At 39.7% G+C, this 19,562-nt stretch overlaps 6 protein-coding genes, 1 long non-coding RNA gene, 1 other non-coding gene and 3 pseudogenes across 12 annotated transcripts; 8 read left to right on the top strand and 3 right to left on the bottom strand.

Annotated features, from left to right (window-relative positions):
- Positions 1–4: 4 nt before the first annotated feature.
- TRNAW-CCA (transfer RNA tryptophan (anticodon CCA)) lies at positions 5–76 on the bottom strand. Its single transcript has one exon. It is a non-coding gene; the product is annotated as a tRNA-Trp (tRNA).
- A 176-nt stretch (positions 77–252) lies between these two features.
- On the top strand, positions 253–1,360 carry LOC104716243 (protein MIZU-KUSSEI 1-like). The gene has a single exon (XM_010433633.2). The coding sequence runs from the start codon at positions 412–414 to the stop codon at positions 1,198–1,200; it is 789 nt and encodes a 262-aa protein (XP_010431935.1). The 5' UTR covers positions 253–411; the 3' UTR covers positions 1,201–1,360.
- A 317-nt stretch (positions 1,361–1,677) lies between these two features.
- LOC104716242 (uncharacterized) lies at positions 1,678–2,504 on the bottom strand. Its single transcript, XR_755995.2, has 2 exons — positions 2,303–2,504; positions 1,678–1,978 (listed from the first exon to the last, which is right to left on the bottom strand). It is a non-coding gene; the product is annotated as an uncharacterized LOC104716242 (long non-coding RNA).
- Positions 2,505–3,714: 1,210 nt separating this feature from the next.
- On the top strand, positions 3,715–6,134 carry LOC104716241 (putative F-box/kelch-repeat protein At3g24610). Of its 3 annotated transcripts, XR_015567767.1 has the most exons (4): positions 3,715–4,954; positions 5,092–5,321; positions 5,425–5,676; positions 5,825–6,134. XR_015567767.1 is itself a non-coding variant. In XM_087467937.1 (1 exon), the coding sequence occupies exon 1, from the start codon at positions 3,773–3,775 to the stop codon at positions 4,982–4,984; it is 1,212 nt and encodes a 403-aa protein (XP_087324063.1). In that variant the 5' UTR covers positions 3,715–3,772; the 3' UTR covers positions 4,985–4,986. The 3 variants fall into 3 exon arrangements, 1 of the variants encoding a protein (XP_087324063.1); XR_015567766.1 differs by having other exon boundaries at positions 5,092–5,676; XM_087467937.1 differs by lacking the exons at positions 5,092–5,321; positions 5,425–5,676; positions 5,825–6,134 and having other exon boundaries at positions 3,715–4,986.
- Positions 6,135–6,199: 65 nt separating this feature from the next.
- On the top strand, positions 6,200–9,037 carry LOC104716239 (F-box/kelch-repeat protein At4g39580). The gene has a single exon (XM_087467938.1). It carries the CDS (start codon positions 6,200–6,202, stop codon positions 7,346–7,348), a length of 1,149 nt encoding a protein of 382 aa, XP_087324064.1. The 3' UTR covers positions 7,349–9,037.
- Positions 7,658–9,037, top strand: LOC104716240 (Galactose oxidase/kelch repeat superfamily protein). Its single transcript, XM_010433630.3, has one exon. It carries the CDS (start codon positions 7,658–7,660, stop codon positions 8,837–8,839), a length of 1,182 nt encoding a protein of 393 aa, XP_010431932.1. The 3' UTR covers positions 8,840–9,037.
- Positions 9,038–9,843: 806 nt separating this feature from the next.
- Positions 9,844–11,273, top strand: LOC104719922 (F-box/kelch-repeat protein At4g39550 pseudogene; annotated as a pseudogene). Its single transcript, XR_015568987.1, has one exon. The product of XR_015568987.1 is annotated as an F-box/kelch-repeat protein At4g39550 pseudogene (transcript).
- A 321-nt stretch (positions 11,274–11,594) lies between these two features.
- On the top strand, positions 11,595–13,193 carry LOC104716238 (F-box/kelch-repeat protein At4g39560 pseudogene; annotated as a pseudogene).
- Positions 13,194–13,659: 466 nt separating this feature from the next.
- On the top strand, positions 13,660–14,937 carry LOC104719921 (F-box/kelch-repeat protein At4g39560 pseudogene; annotated as a pseudogene).
- Positions 14,938–15,193: 256 nt separating this feature from the next.
- On the top strand, positions 15,194–16,639 carry LOC104716237 (F-box/kelch-repeat protein At4g39550-like). The gene has a single exon (XM_010433626.3). The coding sequence runs from the start codon at positions 15,252–15,254 to the stop codon at positions 16,440–16,442; it is 1,191 nt and encodes a 396-aa protein (XP_010431928.1). The 5' UTR covers positions 15,194–15,251; the 3' UTR covers positions 16,443–16,639.
- Positions 16,640–16,734: 95 nt separating this feature from the next.
- LOC104716236 (shikimate kinase 2, chloroplastic-like) lies at positions 16,735–19,344 on the bottom strand. Of its 2 annotated transcripts, none has more exons than XM_010433625.3 (11): positions 19,014–19,344; positions 18,556–18,754; positions 18,376–18,431; positions 18,195–18,249; positions 18,032–18,104; positions 17,867–17,954; positions 17,618–17,703; positions 17,398–17,530; positions 17,245–17,323; positions 17,093–17,157; positions 16,735–16,999 (listed from the first exon to the last, which is right to left on the bottom strand). In XM_010433625.3, the coding sequence occupies exons 2-11, from the start codon at positions 18,746–18,748 to the stop codon at positions 16,934–16,936; spliced, it is 894 nt and encodes a 297-aa protein (XP_010431927.1). In that variant the 5' UTR covers positions 18,749–18,754; positions 19,014–19,344; the 3' UTR covers positions 16,735–16,933. The 2 variants fall into 2 exon arrangements, with proteins under 2 accessions (XP_010431927.1, XP_087325494.1); XM_087469368.1 differs by having other exon boundaries at positions 18,376–18,434; positions 19,014–19,174.
- Positions 19,345–19,562: the final 218 nt, after the last annotated feature.

The following is a 19,562-nucleotide window of genomic DNA, read 5'->3' as shown; positions in this document are numbered from 1 at the left end:
ATTTTGAACCCGACGTGAATCGAACACGCAACCTTCTGATCTGGAGTCAGACGCGCTACCATTGCGCCACGGATCCTATTATACTATTCGCTACGTGAAATGTATCTAACTGTCAAAATCTTCATAATGTGTATAAAAAAAAAAAACCATTAGTGTATATTGCTTGCAATTATAGCTTCGATTTCACCGTTGAAATCTCTAATTAACTTTTTCTTAAAAAAGAAACGAATTCAAGGATAAGGACTGGTAGGAGAGAAAATGGTCAATTCAAATAGGAGGGAATAGAGAGATATAGCTTAAAAAACAAACAAAGGCTACATTTTTGTACAAGGAAGACGTTGGTTCATTAGTCGTCATCGGTCGTCGAAGAAAGATTACTTCATTCTTTCTTCGCCGTACGATCGTCGTCTAATGGTAGAATCATCAAATCCAATGGCTTCTCCTTCTTCCTCTTCTTCCTCCTCTTCGTCTCCATCACCTTCGTCGTCTACACCTACCACGCCGCCACGTCAACATCTTCTCGTCGAGCCACCATCTTCAAAAAAGAAGAAAAACAGAACAAATGTTTTCCGAGTCTTACGCACCGTGTTTCGCTCTTTCCCAATCTTTACAACACCATCCGTAGCATGCAAAATCCCGGCTATACATCCCGGTTTAGGCTTACCGGACCCGCACCACAACACGTCAAGAATCACCGGGACGTTATTCGGATACCGTAAAGGCCGAGTTAGTCTCTCGATTCAAGAAAACCCTAAATGTTTACCTTCTTTAGTCGTGGAGCTCGCCATGCAAACCACGACGCTTCAAAAAGAGCTAAGCTTGGGAATGGTGAGAATCGCTCTCGAGACTGAGAAGCAACCTCGATCAGATAATAATACCAACAACAAAACAGAGAAGAAGACGGATATTTTGGAAGAACCGTTGTGGACAATGTATTGTAAAGGAGAGAAGACAGGCTACGGTGTAAGAAGAGAAGCGAGCGAAGAAGATCTCAACGTGATGGAGTTGTTACGTCCGGTGTCTATGGGAGCCGGAGTATTGCCGGGAAACTCGGAGTTGGAAGGACCCGACGGCGAGATGGCGTATATGAGAGCTTATTTTGAGAGAGTTATTGGGTCTAAAGATTCAGAGACTTTTTATATGTTGAGTCCTGAAGGTAATAATGGACCCGAGCTTAGCTTTTTCTTTGTAAGAGTTTGATTAATTTTTTTCTTCATGGTTTTGATTAAATTTACGTGCATGTATGAAATGCCCGGAAACAGCGGCGATCGACGTTATATAGTAATATTATAGGATAATTCTAAGGATGTAAATAGTTGCAAAAAATTCTTCAACTAATTTTTATCATTTGCACCTAAAATTGAACATGTTAGAAAAAAAACTATTCAGCCTATTCAACTTAAATATTAAAAAAAAATAAACTAATCATACAGTGATACAATAAAAATGTTCAACTACTATTTTAAAAATGAATAAGTTGAAGATTTTTCAACCCAATTTAATTTTATTCTAACTCACTTTTTCAATTTTAAGCAACCAGCCCAAGAATTTTTGTTCTTCTTTAATTTTTTTCGTTCCTAATACATATATGGCTCTCTCCCATTTTTAGGTTTTGAATTGTATAGCGACTTCTAGGTTCTGAAAGGAAATATATGTGAAGAGGGAGATTTATTAATATTTAAAAGAATGAACTCATAAACATATTATTCATTTAACAAATGAGATGAATCCATTATTTAAGTATATCGATACTTGGAAGCAACCATATATATACGGTACAATCGTTAAGCCCGAATTCGAAACAATATTGACTTGTCCATTGTCCGAGAAATTATACCATCAATGGTCAACTGTCGCTACATCTTGGCGCCTGGAGGTGCTGGTCCATTTTTTTGACGTGCTTGTTTTGAATTACTTCCTCCAACGTCAATCTTGATTTCTCTGATCATCATTTTTCCCCAAACCCCTTCATCTTTTCCTTCTCGTACAATTAGTACAAATTAACAACCATCAGTATTTTTGAATATTTACTATCTCTAAGACTCAGCATAGGGAAGCTATATATATGATCGTCCGTGTGCAGAAAATATGTGTCACAATAGTTGCTTGGTTCAACGTGGATGAGAAAGTAAATATCATTTTCACAGTAGTAGATATCCTAGAAGATGTAAGATATACAAGGAACATGCATGCACCCTTTTCCGACACGAACTTTACATGAATATATTAATAAGAAAATAAACAACTTTAATTTGGTTTGAGAATAGAGATGAATTAAGTTTATAAATAACTAGAAACTTACTTGTCATGGAGGACTGGTACGGAATCCGAGCGGAAGCTATGTTTGATGAGCCAACGAACAATAGAATAATCAAAGCAACAAACCACGTTAAGCGGTGATACATTTTGGTGTTGGTTAAAATAATTAGTTCTACAATGTATAAATCGTTTATAATGTATATATGACGATTTGTATTAATTTTTAGAAAATGATATTTTATTTCATTTGGTGAGAAGATGTACGTATTTATAGAATAAGGGTAATCAAGTTTCCTCTGACGAGAAAAAAGTCGTCTCCAATTAGTTTCGAAGAACGGTCCAAGTTATCGTCTGCTCAGACTCTTACCGTTAGAGACGGTCAAACGACGCAGATGCTGCTTTGGAGATAAAAATCTTGTTCTAACGTTCCAGTTTTCTACTAAAACGATCTTATTAAAGTCAACCCCCTTTTTTCTGTTATCAACCGAGAATTAATCATATCACTATCATTATTTTTCTAGCAAAATATCTTCTTGATGAAATTTCATTTATTCTATTAGTTGTTTGGTTACAATAATTTCAGTTTCAGTTTAAATTAATGAGATGTCATAGACATATCTCTTCATTAGTTGACCTTTCACAATAAAATAATGAGTTTTAGAATGTAAACCTTTGCTAGTTCATATATATATATAGAGAGAGAGAGTTGATGAGAGAGAACTAAAATTACCCATTTAATTTTTTTTGGTCAACCAAAATTTATGCTCTCTCTTTTTTTTTTTTACTTTATCTTTTATAAACATATCAAATATCCATTAAAAAGAAACTCTTGATCTGCTTTAATTTAAAGTATATATATTTTAATAAATCTTTCTTTAGTATTAGATTATATTTTTCTAAGTAAAAGAATCTGATGTTTGCAATCTATTAACTTTGTAGAGATTGCGTTAAGTTTCAAATTCCTTTCTATTTTTTTTTTTGTGTAAAATAAGATAATAGCTTAATTAATTAGGAGCGTTAAATATTTAATTTCTTCAGATGTTTTAATCTTATAAACAAGTTACCAAAAAATGTTATCCGTGCCTGTCACGACCACGATCGAGGAATATACCTTCTTATTTTAATAACTGAAATCATGTAATATATTTGGAAACAACAATACTGATTGCGATAAGGAATTGAAGGTTGGTTTCCAAATAATCAATACAGAAACTCGATTAAAAGAATAATTAGGAATTTTATTTGTATAGATAAGTAATGGGTTTTGATCCATCGAATTATCCAATTTAAAAAAAAAAAAAAAAAAATTAAAGTACAGTAGGAGTTGTATTTATAGCTTTTCCAAGTACAGTAGGTCTAGGACAGTCTTTATAAAAGAGCTTCTTGCATGCGATGGGTATTATTGAGAACACTACATTCATCGACAATTGTCGCATAAGGAGATAATTCGAAACATCCATCAATCAAAACTAATTAATACGAAACATAGCTTTTTTTGTGAAGTACCTTAACGATGTCTAATGAAGTAACACGGCACAATAAAAGGAGTAAGAAGGAGGCGTCTCTGTCTCTGTCGTTGTTGCCACTCGATCTTTCTCTGAACTGCTTGGCCCGCCTCTCGAGATTGGACAGCGCGGCCTTGTCTCTGACCTCCAAGAGCCACCGCTCTCTCGTGGTTTCGCCTGAGCTCTTCCGCACGCGTGAGCTAATGGGTTGTACCGAGGAGTACTACTACGTCTGCTTAAGCATTCCTCCTGCCCCAACACCACGCTGGTTAATCCTCCGCCGTGGAGGGCCTACTCTAGATGACGCCGCTGTTAACAAGTCAGTGAATCATCGGCTGAGACCGATCCCATCGCATCCCTATCAGCCTCCAGAATCGTCATCTTTCGTTAAGCTGAATTTAGGGATCTATGTAATCGGTGGACTCATAGACGGAAACCCCACTTCGAGTGTCTTGCTTCTTGATTGTCTTTCTCACACGTGGAGCCGTATCCGGTCCATGAGAGTGGCTCGTGCTTCACCAGCGGTAAACGTAGTCGACGGTAAGATTTACGTCTTTGGAGGCTGCGAGGAAGTTGATTCTTCCAACTGGGCAGAGGTGTTCGATCCAAAGACAAAAACTTGGGACACCTTGCCAGTGCCTGAAGATCCGGAGATTCCAAAGAACACAAGTGTGATCGACAAAAGTGTGGTTATGGAAGGTAAAGTTTATGCCGTGGACGAGAAGGATCAAAGCTTCTACTTCCTGCCACGTGAAGGTATATGGAGAAGAGGGAATCCGGATTCTAAGCGGGGAACCAGAAAAGACTGGTGTGCCATAGGGAAACTGTTACACTGTTGTGGTACTCGCGGGAAAATACTATGGTGTGAGGCAGATGAGTTGGATTGGAAGGAGGTGAAGGGTTTGGATGTTGTGCAGTGGTGTGTATTTGCTTTAAAAGCAAACAACTGTGCTATGGACGAGACTCTCGCGTGGAAGCTCCACATGACCGAAGATGGTTTCAGCAGACTGAGCAGCAATTCTCGGGGGAACATTGTGGTCTTCTGGAGAGTGCATATCCCTCGTACTGAGCGGTTGGAGCTTTGGTGTGCGGAGATTTCTTTGGAGAGACGCGAGGGAGGCGATATTTGGGGGATAATTGAGTGGGCTGATGCTGTCTCTAAACTTAATCGTTTCTCATATAATGTTAAGGTTTTATATTCTGTTTCTCTCAATGTCTGAAACTTTATGTTTTCAAGTTTAACCTTTAAGCCTTATTTATACCTGTTTTCACTTTATGTTTCTTGTCAACTTAACTAATATAGTCCCATTTTATCATTTCATCTCAGGTCTAAAGACTGGCAATAAGATAAATGAATCACAGTACTCTGTTTGACCAATCTTCTGTCATAGGATTCTGAGAATTGATATAGACAGTATGTTCTGCTTGCATATATGAAACTTACATATATCCTATACGAGATTAGCATCATTAACAGGCTCCTGAAACTTGTAAAAGCGATGAAGCTGTTCTACAAAATAGGAGAGGTTTAAAGTAACTCATAGGCACACTCAAAAGGTTATTTATAATACTTGTTCAATCTTTTTCTTTTTGTCAACTCATGTTTTACTATTATACTCCCATTCTATCGAATCATCTCAGGTTTTCTACCTGTTAACAGAATCAATCAAAGGGATGAATCACACTGCAAGTAAGTTTATTCAGGTGTTTTTGGATTATTTTGTTGATATCCTGCTCTAGATGTACACCACTTTGCATAGTATACTCTTCTTGTCTGTCCAGTTTCTCCTGGTTATGCAGGGCAGTCACGTTCTAGGAATCTCAAGACATTCAATTTGATATTATAATGTGAAGGCTAAAGAGATTTCAAATGTCTGTACGTACTTTTGAAGTTGCAGGAAATTCGTAGCAGGTAAACGTTTAAGACTTTCAATTTGTATCATTCAACTACATCTTTCGATTCCCCCTTTTCGTAAGAACTATAAAAAGTTGACTTGATTTAATGTTTTTTCTTGCCTAATAAAAGTCTTCTTTTTTCTTGGACTAAAAACAAAATCAAGTTTTCACTGCATTGGATAGCTGATAATATATGTGGACAGCAAAGTCTTTTACTATTACTATTCGTCCCGACAAAGGAGCCCACGTTAAACTTGTGTAACCACTTCAGAAAAATGTTATTTCCGTTTTTTCTTTTTTTTTTTATAGTTTGCATCTTGACCGTGTCAAACTTGTGTAATAAATAAATTAATAAACGCGCCTCTGTAGACTCTCTCTTTAAGTTTATCGAGTCTTCTGGTGTGGAAAAAGTCACAATTCCAAAAAGAATAATGTATTAAAATAAAGGTATTGTAAAGAATCAGTCTACGCAAACACCGTGTAGATTTGTTCTAACCAGATAGAAAACAAGAAATCTTGAAAACCAACTGGCGGCGATCATGAACGACGAGAAGGCACCGTCTGAGCAGAGGAAGACGCTACCATTGGTACTCTCGCCGATCACGAATCTGTTTCTTCCTGACGACATACTTTTGAGCGCCCTAAGCCGCATTTCAAGATTGTATTACCCAACCTTCTCCCTCGTTTCCAAGAGTTTCCGCGGTCTCGTTGCTTCACCTGAGCTTTATAAGACTCGGTCCATCCTCGGTCGCACCGAGAGTTGCCTTTATGTGTGCCTAAGGTTACTTAACGACTCTAACCTCCGATGGTACACTCTATGTCGGGTTCCGGATCGGAAACTAACAAATTTCTCAGGCGGTCATTTATTGGTCCCGATCCTATCTCGCCATGCTCCTCCTCCTGCTCATTGGTCCAGTGTGGTCGCTCTTGATTCTAACATCTACGCTATTGGAGGACCTATCAATGATGCGCCATCCTCTAGCGTCTCGGTTTTGGATTGTCAGTGTGACACGTGGCGTGAAGCTCCACCCATGCGGGTGGCACGGAACTACCCTACTGCGACCGTTCTTGACGGGAAGATATATGTAGCAGGAGGCTGCGAGGATTGCACTTCATTGGATTGTATAGAGGTGTTTGACCCAAAGACTCAAATTTGGGACTCTTTGGCAAGTCCTGGCACTGAGAGATGCGAGAGACTTGTATATAAGAGCGTAGGGCTTGAAGGCAAATATCACTTGTTTGGAGGTGCGGGACGTCATGTGGCTTACGACCCGAAAGAAGGAGGTAGATGGGAGTCAATTGGAATGGATATGGTCGATATGGGTCGTCGAACATGGGTTTCGTATTGTGTGATAAACAATATATTGTTCTATTATAATGATAATGATAGGAAGTTTAAATGGTATGACTATAAAGGAAGGTTTTGGAGAAAACTCAAGGGGTTGGGACGGCTGATCAAGTTTCTCTCCTATAGCCGTGTTAACTTAGCGGCTTACGGTGAAAAGATGGCGGTTTTGTGGGACACTTTTGTGCCTTCTAGCTCTAAGAACAAGCTGATTTGGTGCGCGGAGATTACAATTGAAAAGCACGACAAATACGAGATTTGCGGTAAGACCGAGTGGTTCGATGTTGTGCTTAGAGTTCCCAAATCATATGAATTGGTGCATGTTCTTGCTGCTACTGTTTGAATTGATGATTACTATGTGTATTATTGGGCTGTTAAAATTTGGTGGATTGTCTAATGTTAGATTTCCACTCGTATTTTGAGGCCCACCATATTTACTAAAGCCCATGTTTGAGCTAGCCCTTTTAAAACATGTGGAATATCACACGCGCAACCTGAGCGAGTACGTAAAACGCGCTCGACGACTCTCATAGCAGCGAAGTGAAGTGAAATCCCTAAATTTCTCACCTGAGTCTGTTCTATGCAAGTCGGAGAAGAAGAAGCTGAAGACATCGGGAGGTTGGTTGCTTAACGGCGATTCTTAGCTCTGCCAATGTATTCCCCGAAGAGGAAGACGGTGACGATGAAGCAACCATCGCTTAAGAAAAAGAAGCTATCCGATTCACCGCCGACGCCGATTCCGTCACTTCCTGACGATTTGCTAATAAGTATCTTCGCACGCGTCGCGAGATTATATTACTCGAATCTTTCTCTCGTCTCCAAGAGCTTTAGATCTCTCATTGCTTCACCTGAGCTCTACGAGACTCGGTCACTCTTAGGCCGGACCGAGAGTTGTCTGTATCTGTGTTTACAGGAGGGAAATCCTGATCCTAACCCTCTCTGGTTCACTCACTGCCTCAAACCTGACCGAACCCTAACTAAACGCACCAGGAAGACGAAGAAGTCAAGGGGCAACATTTTGATCCCAATCCCAGTTCCAAATCCTCCTCTTGCCCACTGGTCAGGTCACGCTTCCGTTGGTTCTAATATCTACTTCTTTGGCGGATACATTAAAAATAATGTACCTTCATCTAAAGTCTTGGTCCTTGACTGCCGGTCTCACACGTTGCGTGAAGCTCCAAGCATGCAGGTGGAAAGGTTGGACCCTTCTGCTACCGTCATTGATGGAAAGATCTATGTAGCTGGAGGCAACCAAGACGAGGATACAGAGTCCTTGTACCCGATCGTGATATTCGACTCAAAGACCCAAATTTGGGATCATATGCCCATTCCTTATTGGGAGCAAAACTGGGGTTGTCTATCAAGAAGCGCATATATTGAAGGAAAGTTCTACCTGATGATTGGGAGTAAGGTTATGGCTTATGATCGAGAGGTAGGTAGATGGGACTTTGTCGGATATCAGATGGGTCGGTGTTGGTTATGGTCTTGTAATTGTGTTATAGAGAATGTTTTGTACTGTTACGGTGGTGCTTTCCGATGGTATGACACTGATCTGCGTTTGTGGAAAAATATTAAAGGTCTGAAAGGACTACCTAAGTTTGGCAAGAATGTCTATGTGAAGTTGGTGGATTATGGTGGAAAGATGGCTGCTTTTTGGGACAATCGTGTGCCTCCTACTTCCAGTGAAGATAAGTACAAGACGATTTGGTGCGCGGTGATTGCCCTTGAAAGGCCCAACAGTGAAGAGATTTGGGGGATGGTCGAGTGGTATGAGGCAGTGCTTACAGTCCCCGTGTCATATGAATTCGAGCATGCTCTTGCTGTTACCGTTTGATGAATGACATACAGGACAGGCTTGGATGTGGTGAAACATTTTGTGGGTATTGTATCATTTTGTTGGATGATTGTGTATTGTCTTTATGCTGTTGACATTGTTTCACTTGTAAACCTTTGATGATGGTTAGCTTATTTCTCTACTGCTAAAGACCTTATGAAACACTGTTTTGGTTGAAAAGAAAGTTTACTTTTTTCATTGTGGAAACTCCTGTGGAGACTCTGAACTAGTTCTCCCCCTCCAAGGACTGATTTGATGAGCAGCTACCTTCAAATCAAAAACCAAACAGACTTTAATTGGAGGCATCAAAATAAATCTTGTGACCAATCAAAACTAGTTGTGCTTAAAAGAACAAAATCCGAATACCTTTAAAAGCTTCAGCTGGTACGATCTGAAACACTCTTTCTCTCCAACTCCAAAGAGAAAGTCGAAGTCCGACTTTTTCATGTAAGGGGAGAAAGTCAAAGTCCAACTCCAAGGGGAACTCCACACATGTTTGGATATCTTCTTCATAGTATGTCCATCATTGAAATGGAGAAAAATCGTACTCAGTTGCTGTTCGAACTTCGAAGAAGCTCATATACCATGCCCGACTTCCTTCTTACGCAGTGAGCACCAACACTACAACTCTTGACTCTCCACTCTTATAGTCTTATTTATAGAAACGTTCTTCGAGTCGGCAAAAAGGAAATAAGATTGAAAACCTAATAAAATTAGGAAATCAAAAAAGGAAATTGGAGAAAATTTTTAAAAAAACATACGGCCCATTTGCATATAGGCCCAATTTTCTAATTTGTCGGTTATATTTCAAAGTGTACTATTAAATGTTTTGGTTTACATCTTTTTGTTTTTTCTTAAATTTGGTTAATAAAATATATGCTGAATTTAAGATATTGCGGTTTGGTTTTTTAACAGCCTATTGAATTTTGATGTTGTATTGACTCTCCATTTGAGGCCCATTAAGAATCAGTGAAAAGGATTAACTAAAGCAGAGGGGCAACAAAGTCCAATTATTATTACACTGGAGAAGTGTAGAAATCAAAATCCCTAAAATCCTCTTTGACTTTCGTTCCTTCTCTGCCGTCGACAATTTCACTATCGCTAATGTCGTCACCGGTTAAGAAGAAGAAGAAGAAGACGACGACGTCAACGTTGCTACTGCCGACACCGCAATCAACCCAGATTTCCTCGCTTCCTGATGATTTACTTATAAGTATCTTCGCACGCGTCTCGAGATTGGACTACCCGATCCTCTCTCTCGTCTCAAAGAGCTTTCGAGCTCTCCTTGCTTCACCGGACCTCTACGAGACTCGTTCATTCTTAGGCCGCACCGAGAGTTGTCTCTATGTCTGCTTAAGGTTCCCTTCTGACTCTACACCCGGTGGTTCACTCTCTGCCGAAAACCTAATCCAACCTTAACCAACAGCAAGAAGAAGAAGAAGAAGTCAAGTGGTCATGTTATGGCCGCAATCTCAATCCCCAATTCTCCTCCTGCACACAGCTCGGGTCTCGTTGCGGTTGGTTCTGATATTTACAACATTGGCGGCTCTAACTACAAAGAGTACTCCTCTAGCATCTCCGTTTTGGACTGCAGGTCTCACACGTGGCGCGAAGCTCCAAGCATGCTGGCTGAGCGTAATTACCCTGCGGCCAATGTCATTGATGGGAAGATATATGTTGCAGGAGGCTGCAAAGAGTCCGATCCCTCTAATTGGATGGAAGCTTTCGATCTAAAAACAGGAACTTGGGAGCCTGTGTTGAACCCTTACGCAGATAGATGTGAAGCTCGTATACGCAAGAGCGCGGTGATTGATGAAGCTATCTGCTTGTTTGGGTCTAAGGGTGTGGCTTACAACCCAAGATTAGATAGATGGGAAGCAATAGGAGAAGTGAATTATTTGGATTTAGGATGGCTACGTTTTACTTATTGCGTGATTGATAATCAGCTATATTCTTATACTAATTCAGATGGAATTAAATTGTATGACTCTATGATTGGACGCTGGATAAAGTTGAAAGGTTTAGAAGGTTTGCCTAAGTTTCATGGCTGTGGTTGCGTTAGATTGGCCGATTATGGTGGAAAGATGGCTGTTTTGTGGGACATGTATTTGCCTTCTAGTGGCTATAAGAAGAAGGTGATTTGGTGTGCGGTCATCAAACTTGGAAGGCGCTACAATGAAGAGATTTTTGGCAAGGTTGAGTGGTTTGATGCTGTGATTACAGTCCCTGAGTCTTATGAATTTGTGTGTGCTCGTGCTGCTACTGTTTGATGATTTTTACTCGGTAGTGTTGCAGGTAGAAGATTAGTGTTTAGTTTGCATCGGTCTGCTAATGTTTTAGCCTAGCATAATTGTCTTGGTTGATCAGGAATGTTATTTACATTTGTAGGAGAACTGTAAAACAAGATGCACCCTTGAAGAGAGTTTGGTTTACAGATCTCTTTGTTCTATTTCGCTTCATTTGCAAAAGGCTTTGCTTTACTTGCTAACAATCTTAGCTAACAATTTTATAAACGATTATGGCTTTATGTGTTTTCATTTAGTATCACAGGAAAACTCTAAACCAAACTGCTCAGATATCATCTCTGCTACAAAAGTTCTTCTCATGTAATTGTTCCCAAAATTATGTTATTGAGGCTTATTAAGATAAAATCAAAAGGATTCTGATAACTAAACTATCTGTAATAAATAGATCCCCACAAGTCGAATGTAGTGTGACTAGTCAGTACTCAGTAGTCTAGTCACTAATAGAAAGAATTAAAAATGTATGGGCTGCGAGGCCCATTAAGTTCCCGAGTGAAAACCCTAAAATTCCCACAGCCACAGGGGGGAGAGTACCGGCAGTTTGATCAACGGCGATTTTCACACTGCCGATGTCGTTGTCAACTAGATCTTCCGTGGCCATGAACGGCGAGGAGCCACCGATTGATAAGAAGAAGAAGAAGACCTCTGAGGCGTACCCGATTCTGCCACTTCCCGATGATTTGGTATTGAGTTGTTTAGCACGCGTCTCTAGATTGCATTACCCAACTCTCTCACTCGTATCCAAGAGTTTCCCCTCATTCCTTTCTTCACCGGAGCTTTACAAGACTAGATCACTCTTAGGTCGTACCGAGAGTTGTCTCTATGTGTGCTTAAGGCTCCCTCCTAACTTTAAGACAACTTGGTTCACTCTCTGCCGGAGACCAGATCACGCCCACAAGGAGAAGAAGAAGAAGAAGAAGAAGAAGAAGCCAAGTGGAAATCTTTTAATCCCAATCCCATCTCTGCAATCTCATCCTGTGAACTCGTCCGGTCTCTTGGCTGTTGGCTCTAATATCTACAACTTTGGCGGACATATCAACGATGCGTCTTTGTCTACCGTCTCAATTCTCGACTGCAAGTCTCATACTTGGTGTGAGGCTCCAAGCATGCTGGTGGAGCGGGCTTATCCAGTTTCCAGTCTTGTTGATGGAAAGATATATGTAGCAGGAGGATGTGATGAAGATTACAGTTCCTCCAAATGGATGGAGGTTTTCGATTTGAAAAAGCAAACTTGGGAACTTGTGTCGAGCCCTCTTGTAGAGAGATGCGATAGTGGTATGAACAGGAGCACAGTAATTGACGGAGAAATATTTATGTTTGGGAATTAAGGGTTTGGGTGTGGCTTACAAGCCAAAAGAAGATAAATGGCAAGGCATAGGTGCTATGACTAATTTGGCTTTAGGATGGCGATACTTTTCTCATTGCGTGGTAGATAACGTTCTATATTCTTATAGTAATCAAGATGGAATCAAATGGTACGACCCTAAGATAGGTGACTGGTCAAATTTGAAGGGTTTGGTAGGTCTACCCAAGTTTGCTGATTATAGTCGTGTTAAATTGGTGGATTATGATGGAAAGATGGTGATTCTGTGGGACAAGTATGTTCCTTCTAGTGGCTATACGGACAAGATGATTTGGTGTGCGGCAATTGTGCTTCAAAGACCAAACAATCAAGAGATTTTGGGGAAGGTCAAGTGGCTTGATGCTGTGCTTAAAGTCCCCAAGAAATATCAATTGGTGTGTGCTCTTTCTGCTACTCTGTGATGAATCGACTCACTTTGTGAATCTTGAATGGCGCAGGTAGAAAGATTAGTTTTTAGGTTGCGTCGGGGGGCAGCATGAATGTTTCGTGTTGTGAGACTATAAACCAAATTTCTTACAAGTTACTTACTGGCTTTGGTTACATTCTTAGGACGATCTGTTAAGAGGGTGTAACTCTTGAAGAGAGTTTGGTTGTGTAGTTGTTACAAAACTCTTTGTAATTTGCAAAGTCTTTTTTGCTAACTTGCCTCTTAGAATCCTCCTATAAATAAATGAGTTTGGCTTTTTTTTTTTGTGTTTTCAATTTACGATCATAGGAATTAGGGAAGAAGATGAACGCTTATTACAGCTTTTGATCTAACAAAGTTTTATTTATTTATTCAGTTCATCTTCATTCTTCAGACTGAATCATTCATGCATGGTAAACAAAGCTTCAGAAGTTCCTTGCCTAGATAGAAAATTGTTGAACTCTTTGTTTTATTTCTCTTCATTTGCAAAGGCTTTGTTTTTTTCCTGCGTGTTTGCTTGCAATCTTATAAACAAATGATTATGGCTTTATGTGTTTTCATTTAATTTATGCTAAATATCGAGATTGACATTCACTTTTTCGTGAAAGGGTTGCATATATATATATATATATAGTTAACTATAAAAATATAGATATATTTAGATAGGGATATCTATGATTCAAGTATATCGCATATAGGTAAATATAAATTTGTCCTTATCACACTATATATCCTATGAATACAAAACCTCCGATCAGAGTTTCCATCAGACTACAGTTTGATTAACGGCGATTTTCGTACTGTCGAGATGTCGTTGTCAACTAGATCTTCCGTGGCCATGAACGGCGAAGAGCCACCGATTGAGAAGGAGAAGTTGACTGCTCAGGTGTACCCGATTCCGTCACTTCCTGACGATTTGCTATTGTGTATCTTGGCACGCGTCTCGAGATTGTATTACCCGATTCTCTCTCTCGTCTCCAAGAGCTTTCGATCGCTCCTAGCTTCACCTCACCTTTACGAGACTAGATCACTCTTAGGCCGCACCGAGAGTTGTCTCTATGTGTGCTTAAAGCTCCCTCCTGACTTTAACACAACTTGGTTCACCCTCTGCCGGAGACCGGATCAGACCCAGAAGAAGTCAATGGGAAATCTTTTTTTGGTTCCAATCCCGTCTCTAGAATCTCCTCCTGTGCACTCGTCCAATCTCGTGGCAGTTGGCTCCAAAATCTACAACATTGGCGAGGATACAAAATCTTCGTCTACCGTCTCGATCCTAGACTGCAAGTCTCATACTTGGTGCCAGGCTCCAAGCATGCTGGTGGAGCGGTCTTATCCAGTTTCCAATGTTGTTGATGGAAAGATATATGTAGCAGGAGGATGTGAAGAAGAGTGCAAGTCCTCCAACTGGATGGAGGTTTTTGACTCAAAAAAGCAAATTTGGGAGCTTGTGTCGTGCTCTCTTGTAGAGGGATGGGTAAATCGTAGACCCAAGAGCGCAGTAATTGATGGAAATATATTTATGTTTGCGCGTAAATGTGCGGGTCTCGCTTACATGCCAAAAGAAGATAGATGGGAAGCCTTAAGTGTGCTTACTATTTTTGATTTAGGATGGGAACCACGTTGTTATTGCGTTGTAGATAACGTTCTTTATTGTTACGATAAAGGAATCATATGGTACAACCCTAAGGTAGGAAGCTGGTTTGAATTGAAGAGTTTAATAGGACTACCCAAATTTGATGATCATGTTGGTGTCAAAGTCAAAATGGCTGAATATGGTGGAAAGATGGTGATCTTTTGGGACAAGTATCTTCCTTCTAGTGGCTATAAGAAGAATAAGGTGATTTGGTGTGCAGTGATTGCATTTGAAAAACGCGACAACAACAACAACAGTCAAGAGATTTGGGGGAGTCGAGAGATTTTCGGGAAGGTTGAGTGGCTTGATGCTGTGCTTACAGTCCCCGAGAAATATAAATTCGTGTCTGCTCTTTCTGCAACTGTTTGATTAATCGACTCAGTTGTGAATCTTGAATGAATGGCGCAGCTTAGAAGAAGATTAGTTTTATTTATTTATTCAGTTCATCTTCAGACTCGACTAAACAAAGAGAATCAGCAGTTTAGCTTCAAAAGTTCCTTCCTTGCATACACCCCTAATATTGTTTCTATAGTTTACGTTGAAATTATGATTTTAAGGCCCATTAAGGAACTAAAACGTAAATGATTTTGGTACCCATTTCTAAATTGGGCCCATAATTTAATTCTTAATAAGCGAATTAAGCACACACACTTCAGAACAAAAAAAACCCCGGAGGTTGTTCAACGGCGATTTCGTCTCGCTCGCCGATGTCGTCTCCAGAGAAGAGGAGGAGGAGGAAGAAGAAGAAGCCGTCGCCTATACTCCCGCAATCGACTACTCCAAATCCTTCACTTCCCGATGATTTGGTATTGAACTGCTTAGCACGTGTCTCGAGATTGTATTATCCAACTCTCTCCCTTGTCTCCAAGAGTTTCCGCTCGCTTATTGCCTTACCCGAGCTTTACAAGATCCGGTCATCTTTAGACCGAACCGAAAGTTGTCTCTATGTGTGTATACAAGATGGAGATAATGACCCTAACCCTAAGTGGTTCACTCTCTGCCGGAAACCTAATCGAACTCTAACCAATGACGACCTCATCGAGAAGAAGAAGAAGAAGAAGAAGAAGAAGTCAAGTGGGTATGCTTTGGCGGCAATCCCACTTCTCCATTCTCGTTGTGTACACTGGTCAGGTCTCGTTGCGGTTGGTTCTAACATCTACAACATTGGCGGACCCATCGACCAGGAAGTAGCACACTCGTCTAGCGTCTCCATCTTGGACTGTCAGTCTCACACGTGGGGCGAAGGTCCAAGCATGCGGGTAGAGAGGAACTATCCAGCGGCAAATTTGCTTGATGGAAAGATATATATGACAGGAGGCTGCAAAGACTGCAGCAATGCATCTAACTGGATGGAGGTTTTCGATCCCAAAACACAAACTTGGGAGCCTGTCTCGAGCCCTGGTGCAGAGATTGGTGGTTGTAATGTGCATAAAAGCGCAGTGGTTGATGGTGAGATCTTAATTGCAAACTCTAAAGGTTTGATTTACAAACCCAATGAAGGAGGAGGTAGTTGGAATAGGATGGCATGGGATATGGATTTGGGTTGGGTTTGGTGGTCTTATTGCGTTGTTGAGAACGTTCTTTACTATTATTACGAGGGAGAGTTTAATTGGTATGACACTAAGGTAAGACTCTGGAAAACATTGAAGGGTCTGAAAGGACTGCCTAGGTTTGCCAGATATGGTGGGAGGATGGCGGATTATGGTGGAAAGATGGCTGTTTTCTGGGACAAGATTGTGACTTCCAATGGATGTAAGAAGAAGGAGATTTGGTGCGCGGTGATTGCGCTTGAAAGACGCGACAATGAAGAGATTTGGGGGAAGGTCGAGTGGCATGACGCAGTGCTTTCAGTTCCCTCGTCATATAAAGTGGTCTATGCTCTTTCCCCTACCGTTTGATTAATGATAGTACGAGAAAAACTTCGGTTGGTTGTTGTAGGTATTGTTGTATCATTTTGTTGGATGACTGTGTCCTTGTGTTTTTTAGCGTTAAGGTGCATCATTTCACCTGTAAAACTTTGATGCTTAAGCTTATTTTGTGCTGCTAAAGACCTGTGTAACTCTGTTTTGGTTGAATATAAAGTTGTCTTCTTTCATGGGAAGAACAAGTAAATCAAGAGATACACGTTTGACTGAAGAGTGTTTGGTCGTCTATTACACATAACTGGCTTTCTCTTTCTTGATGACTAGCTGATGAAGTTGTTGCACAAGGGCTTCTTATTATAAAATACAAATTCCTCTTCTTTTTTTTTGGCCAAGAGGAAACGAAAACAATGTGATCAAACATAGTATTATTATTCACTTATATACAACACTCAAAACTAGGCACAACTAAGCTCTGATAACACGTAAACTCATGAGAATTTGCCGGGAAACATATCATTCTGGAACTAGAGCCCATCCGGTCTAGCTATACCATCTTTGTTGTCTAAATAGCTCTGAACTTGCTCAAAGGCCTGATGATGTATTATTGTGTAGTTAGAGCTTATCAAAACAAACAAACTCCAATGTACACAACTGAATAGGAACAGAGGCGTTCTGCGACTTACCTCAATGGCGATTTCAGTTGGTGTAAGATCTGAGACGCTTTTATAACCGAGCTTCAATGCAATATCTGAACAATTCGAGTGAACTAGTTACAAAACAATAGGGGATGAGATTGTGTAAAGCTACAGAAAATGAAAAGTGGAAAGGACCCTACTCTCCAAGGAAACTCTCGCGTTGGCATTATTGTATGCTTCACCACGTCCATCCCAAATTTTTGAAAGACGGTTTAGAGCCTATATGAAGTCACAAATGATCAAAACCACTGATAAAAGCTTAACCTGTGTTTACTTAACAATAATAGTACTACCGCTGTGTATATGTCCTCTGACTCATCATCATGTAACAATGGTCTTGAATCAGTCCCTACAGCAGCAATTCTATGCGCTAAGACTTCTAAAGGAACATCTAGCCAAATGCTAATACCTTTATGCATATACTTCCTGAGTACAAAATTGTAATAAAAAGAAACATTGTTACCAAATGATCTGAGTTTCACATTATATATCACTACTGGGAAGAAAACGAACCAATTGATGGGTCTTATGACAGCACCTCCCCCGGTCGAAACAACAACTTGATGATAGGTCAAAGAGAGCTTTTTTAGTGCCTCAGTCTAGAAAGAAAGCATGTGGTGAAATTAGCAGCAAGAGTAAACAAAGAAGCACCGAAGAAAAGTTCAACACAACATAATTAGCAACAGGACTCATTGGTAACACAATCTATCTACAACTACAGAGAAATGCTAGAAGAAGAACCGAAGAAGTGCATACACCAACCTCTTTTTCTCTGAAAACACTCTCACCGAAATGCTCAAATATCTCAGCTACAGAAGTTCCATTCATCGCCTGCTCGATCAAAGTGTCACTGGGACATTTACAAAACAATGTTTAAGCTCACCTAAAGCTCAATAGACACAGTTGAAAATGGGCAGAAAAATATACCTATCAAACAATGTATAACCAAGTGCCCTTGCCATAATCTTTCCCACTGTCGTCTTCCCGGAACCCATCATTCCTAACACATTCACGAGGAAAATTTTCAACTACCAGAATACATGAGAAGCTAAAACAAGACGCCAACTAAGGATGAGACAAGGAAACTGACCAACAAGATAAATAGATCGTCCATTTAAATATGGTTTAACCTCTTCAGCTTTTCTCTGCAGAAGCCAATGTAAAACATTGATAGAAAAAGGTAGAAGAGATAGCACACAACATCTAAACCATTTCGCTAAAGACTGCAAAGCCCAATATCTTGATGAAATCACAGAAGAGTATTAACTTGCCTTCAAAATCTGTTCTTCATCAGATGGAGAATGAAGAAGACTTCCAGTTTCCAACACTGCTACAAAAAAAATTTAAAAGAAAAATAAAGATGGAGGAGACACATCTTTTTTGTCATCAAAAGCGACACAACCAAAATACGAATCATATAGAAAGATTCATGCTTTTTTTGTGAGAAGAACCTGAGGAGTTGTTATCAGAAAGAGATCTTAGTGGATGATCCCTTCTTTTGTCAAGAGCTAAAGAAACAACTCTAAGCCTTTTATCTTCGTTAAATCTCAGTGAATACCTCAGAGAACCACGAGGCTTCCCTTCAAAAGTCCTCAAATCAATCCATGATGAGCACTGAAACCTCTGAATAGTAGCTACTTCCATATTATTCTGGAAATGCACAGTACAAGAATTCAGATTCTATATATAAAAAAAAAAAACCATTCAGCAATTTTTTCTTTCTTTACAAAGAATCAAGAACTCATCTTCAAAGCCAAAATAACATCAATGGAACCATTTCCTTAGAAAAATGGATTTAAAATATAAAAACACACACTAATTTTATGGTCATCTGGCAATAACTAATACAAATTCAGCATAAACAATGAATGCAGAGACAAATAAAAACGGAGATTCGAGAATGGTTCACCTTTTTTTTTCTCAACGGCGGAGCAAGAAGACACAAGAGGCACAGACTCTCAATCTCTCTCTTCTTATTGGCGTAAATGAGTGTAATCTACTTACTAGATTTATGTATTTAAATATTCTCTCGGTCATTGTATAATGATTAATAAATAGAATTACATGTAAGAGAGGTTTGTGAAAATTCCAAAATTTATGTTTCTTTATATGCCTAGTCAATAATTATGTATTTAATTTGAATCAGACCATAAGATATTTGCTTATTGTATGTGACATCTGTCTCACAAATTTCTTTAATGTGTGTTTTTTTATGTACCACAAGTCACAAGACCACTCATGGATAGTAATTTATTTCCTATGTTGTTTTTATACATTTGATAGGATAGCATCTCTAATCTTTATGGCAAAAATATAATTTTGGTAGGTGAAACGTGGAATTTAGAATTAAATAATGAATGGGCCCACTCAATGTACGTGGTAGGCCCATCTAAATCTAACTGTTCATCCAACCAACCCTGGTCTATCCAATTTCTGTCATTTTGATGTTTGGTAATAT

Source organism: Camelina sativa, chromosome 10, assembly GCF_030686135.1.
Source record: "Camelina sativa cultivar CO46 ecotype springtype chromosome 10, ASM3068613v1".
Classification (NCBI taxonomy): domain Eukaryota; kingdom Viridiplantae; phylum Streptophyta; class Magnoliopsida; order Brassicales; family Brassicaceae; genus Camelina; species Camelina sativa.
Note: the sequence above shows the minus strand (reverse complement) of the source record. Positions and strands in the feature narration are given on the sequence as shown.

Excerpts from the sequence above, each read along its gene's own strand:
- LOC104716243 (XM_010433633.2), top strand. The coding sequence starts at position 412 with ATGGTAGAATCATCAAATCCAATGGCTTCTCCTTCTTCCTCTTCTTCC.
- LOC104716241 (XM_087467937.1), top strand. The coding sequence starts at position 3,773 with ATGTCTAATGAAGTAACACGGCACAATAAAAGGAGTAAGAAGGAGGCG.
- LOC104716239 (XM_087467938.1), top strand. The coding sequence starts at position 6,200 with ATGAACGACGAGAAGGCACCGTCTGAGCAGAGGAAGACGCTACCATTG.
- LOC104716240 (XM_010433630.3), top strand. The coding sequence starts at position 7,658 with ATGTATTCCCCGAAGAGGAAGACGGTGACGATGAAGCAACCATCGCTT.
- LOC104716237 (XM_010433626.3), top strand. The coding sequence starts at position 15,252 with ATGTCGTCTCCAGAGAAGAGGAGGAGGAGGAAGAAGAAGAAGCCGTCG.
- LOC104716236 (XM_087469368.1), bottom strand. The coding sequence starts at position 18,748 with ATGGAAGTAGCTACTATTCAGAGGTTTCAGTGCTCATCATGGATTGAT. Across the intron at positions 17,324-17,397 it reads CAGAGGACATATACACAGCG|GCTCTAAACCGTCTTTCAAA; the intron begins GTAGTACTATTA and ends GACTTCATATAG. Across the intron at positions 17,158-17,244 it reads CGCGAGAGTTTCCTTGGAGA|ATATTGCATTGAAGCTCGGT; the intron begins GTAGGGTCCTTT and ends CGAATTGTTCAG.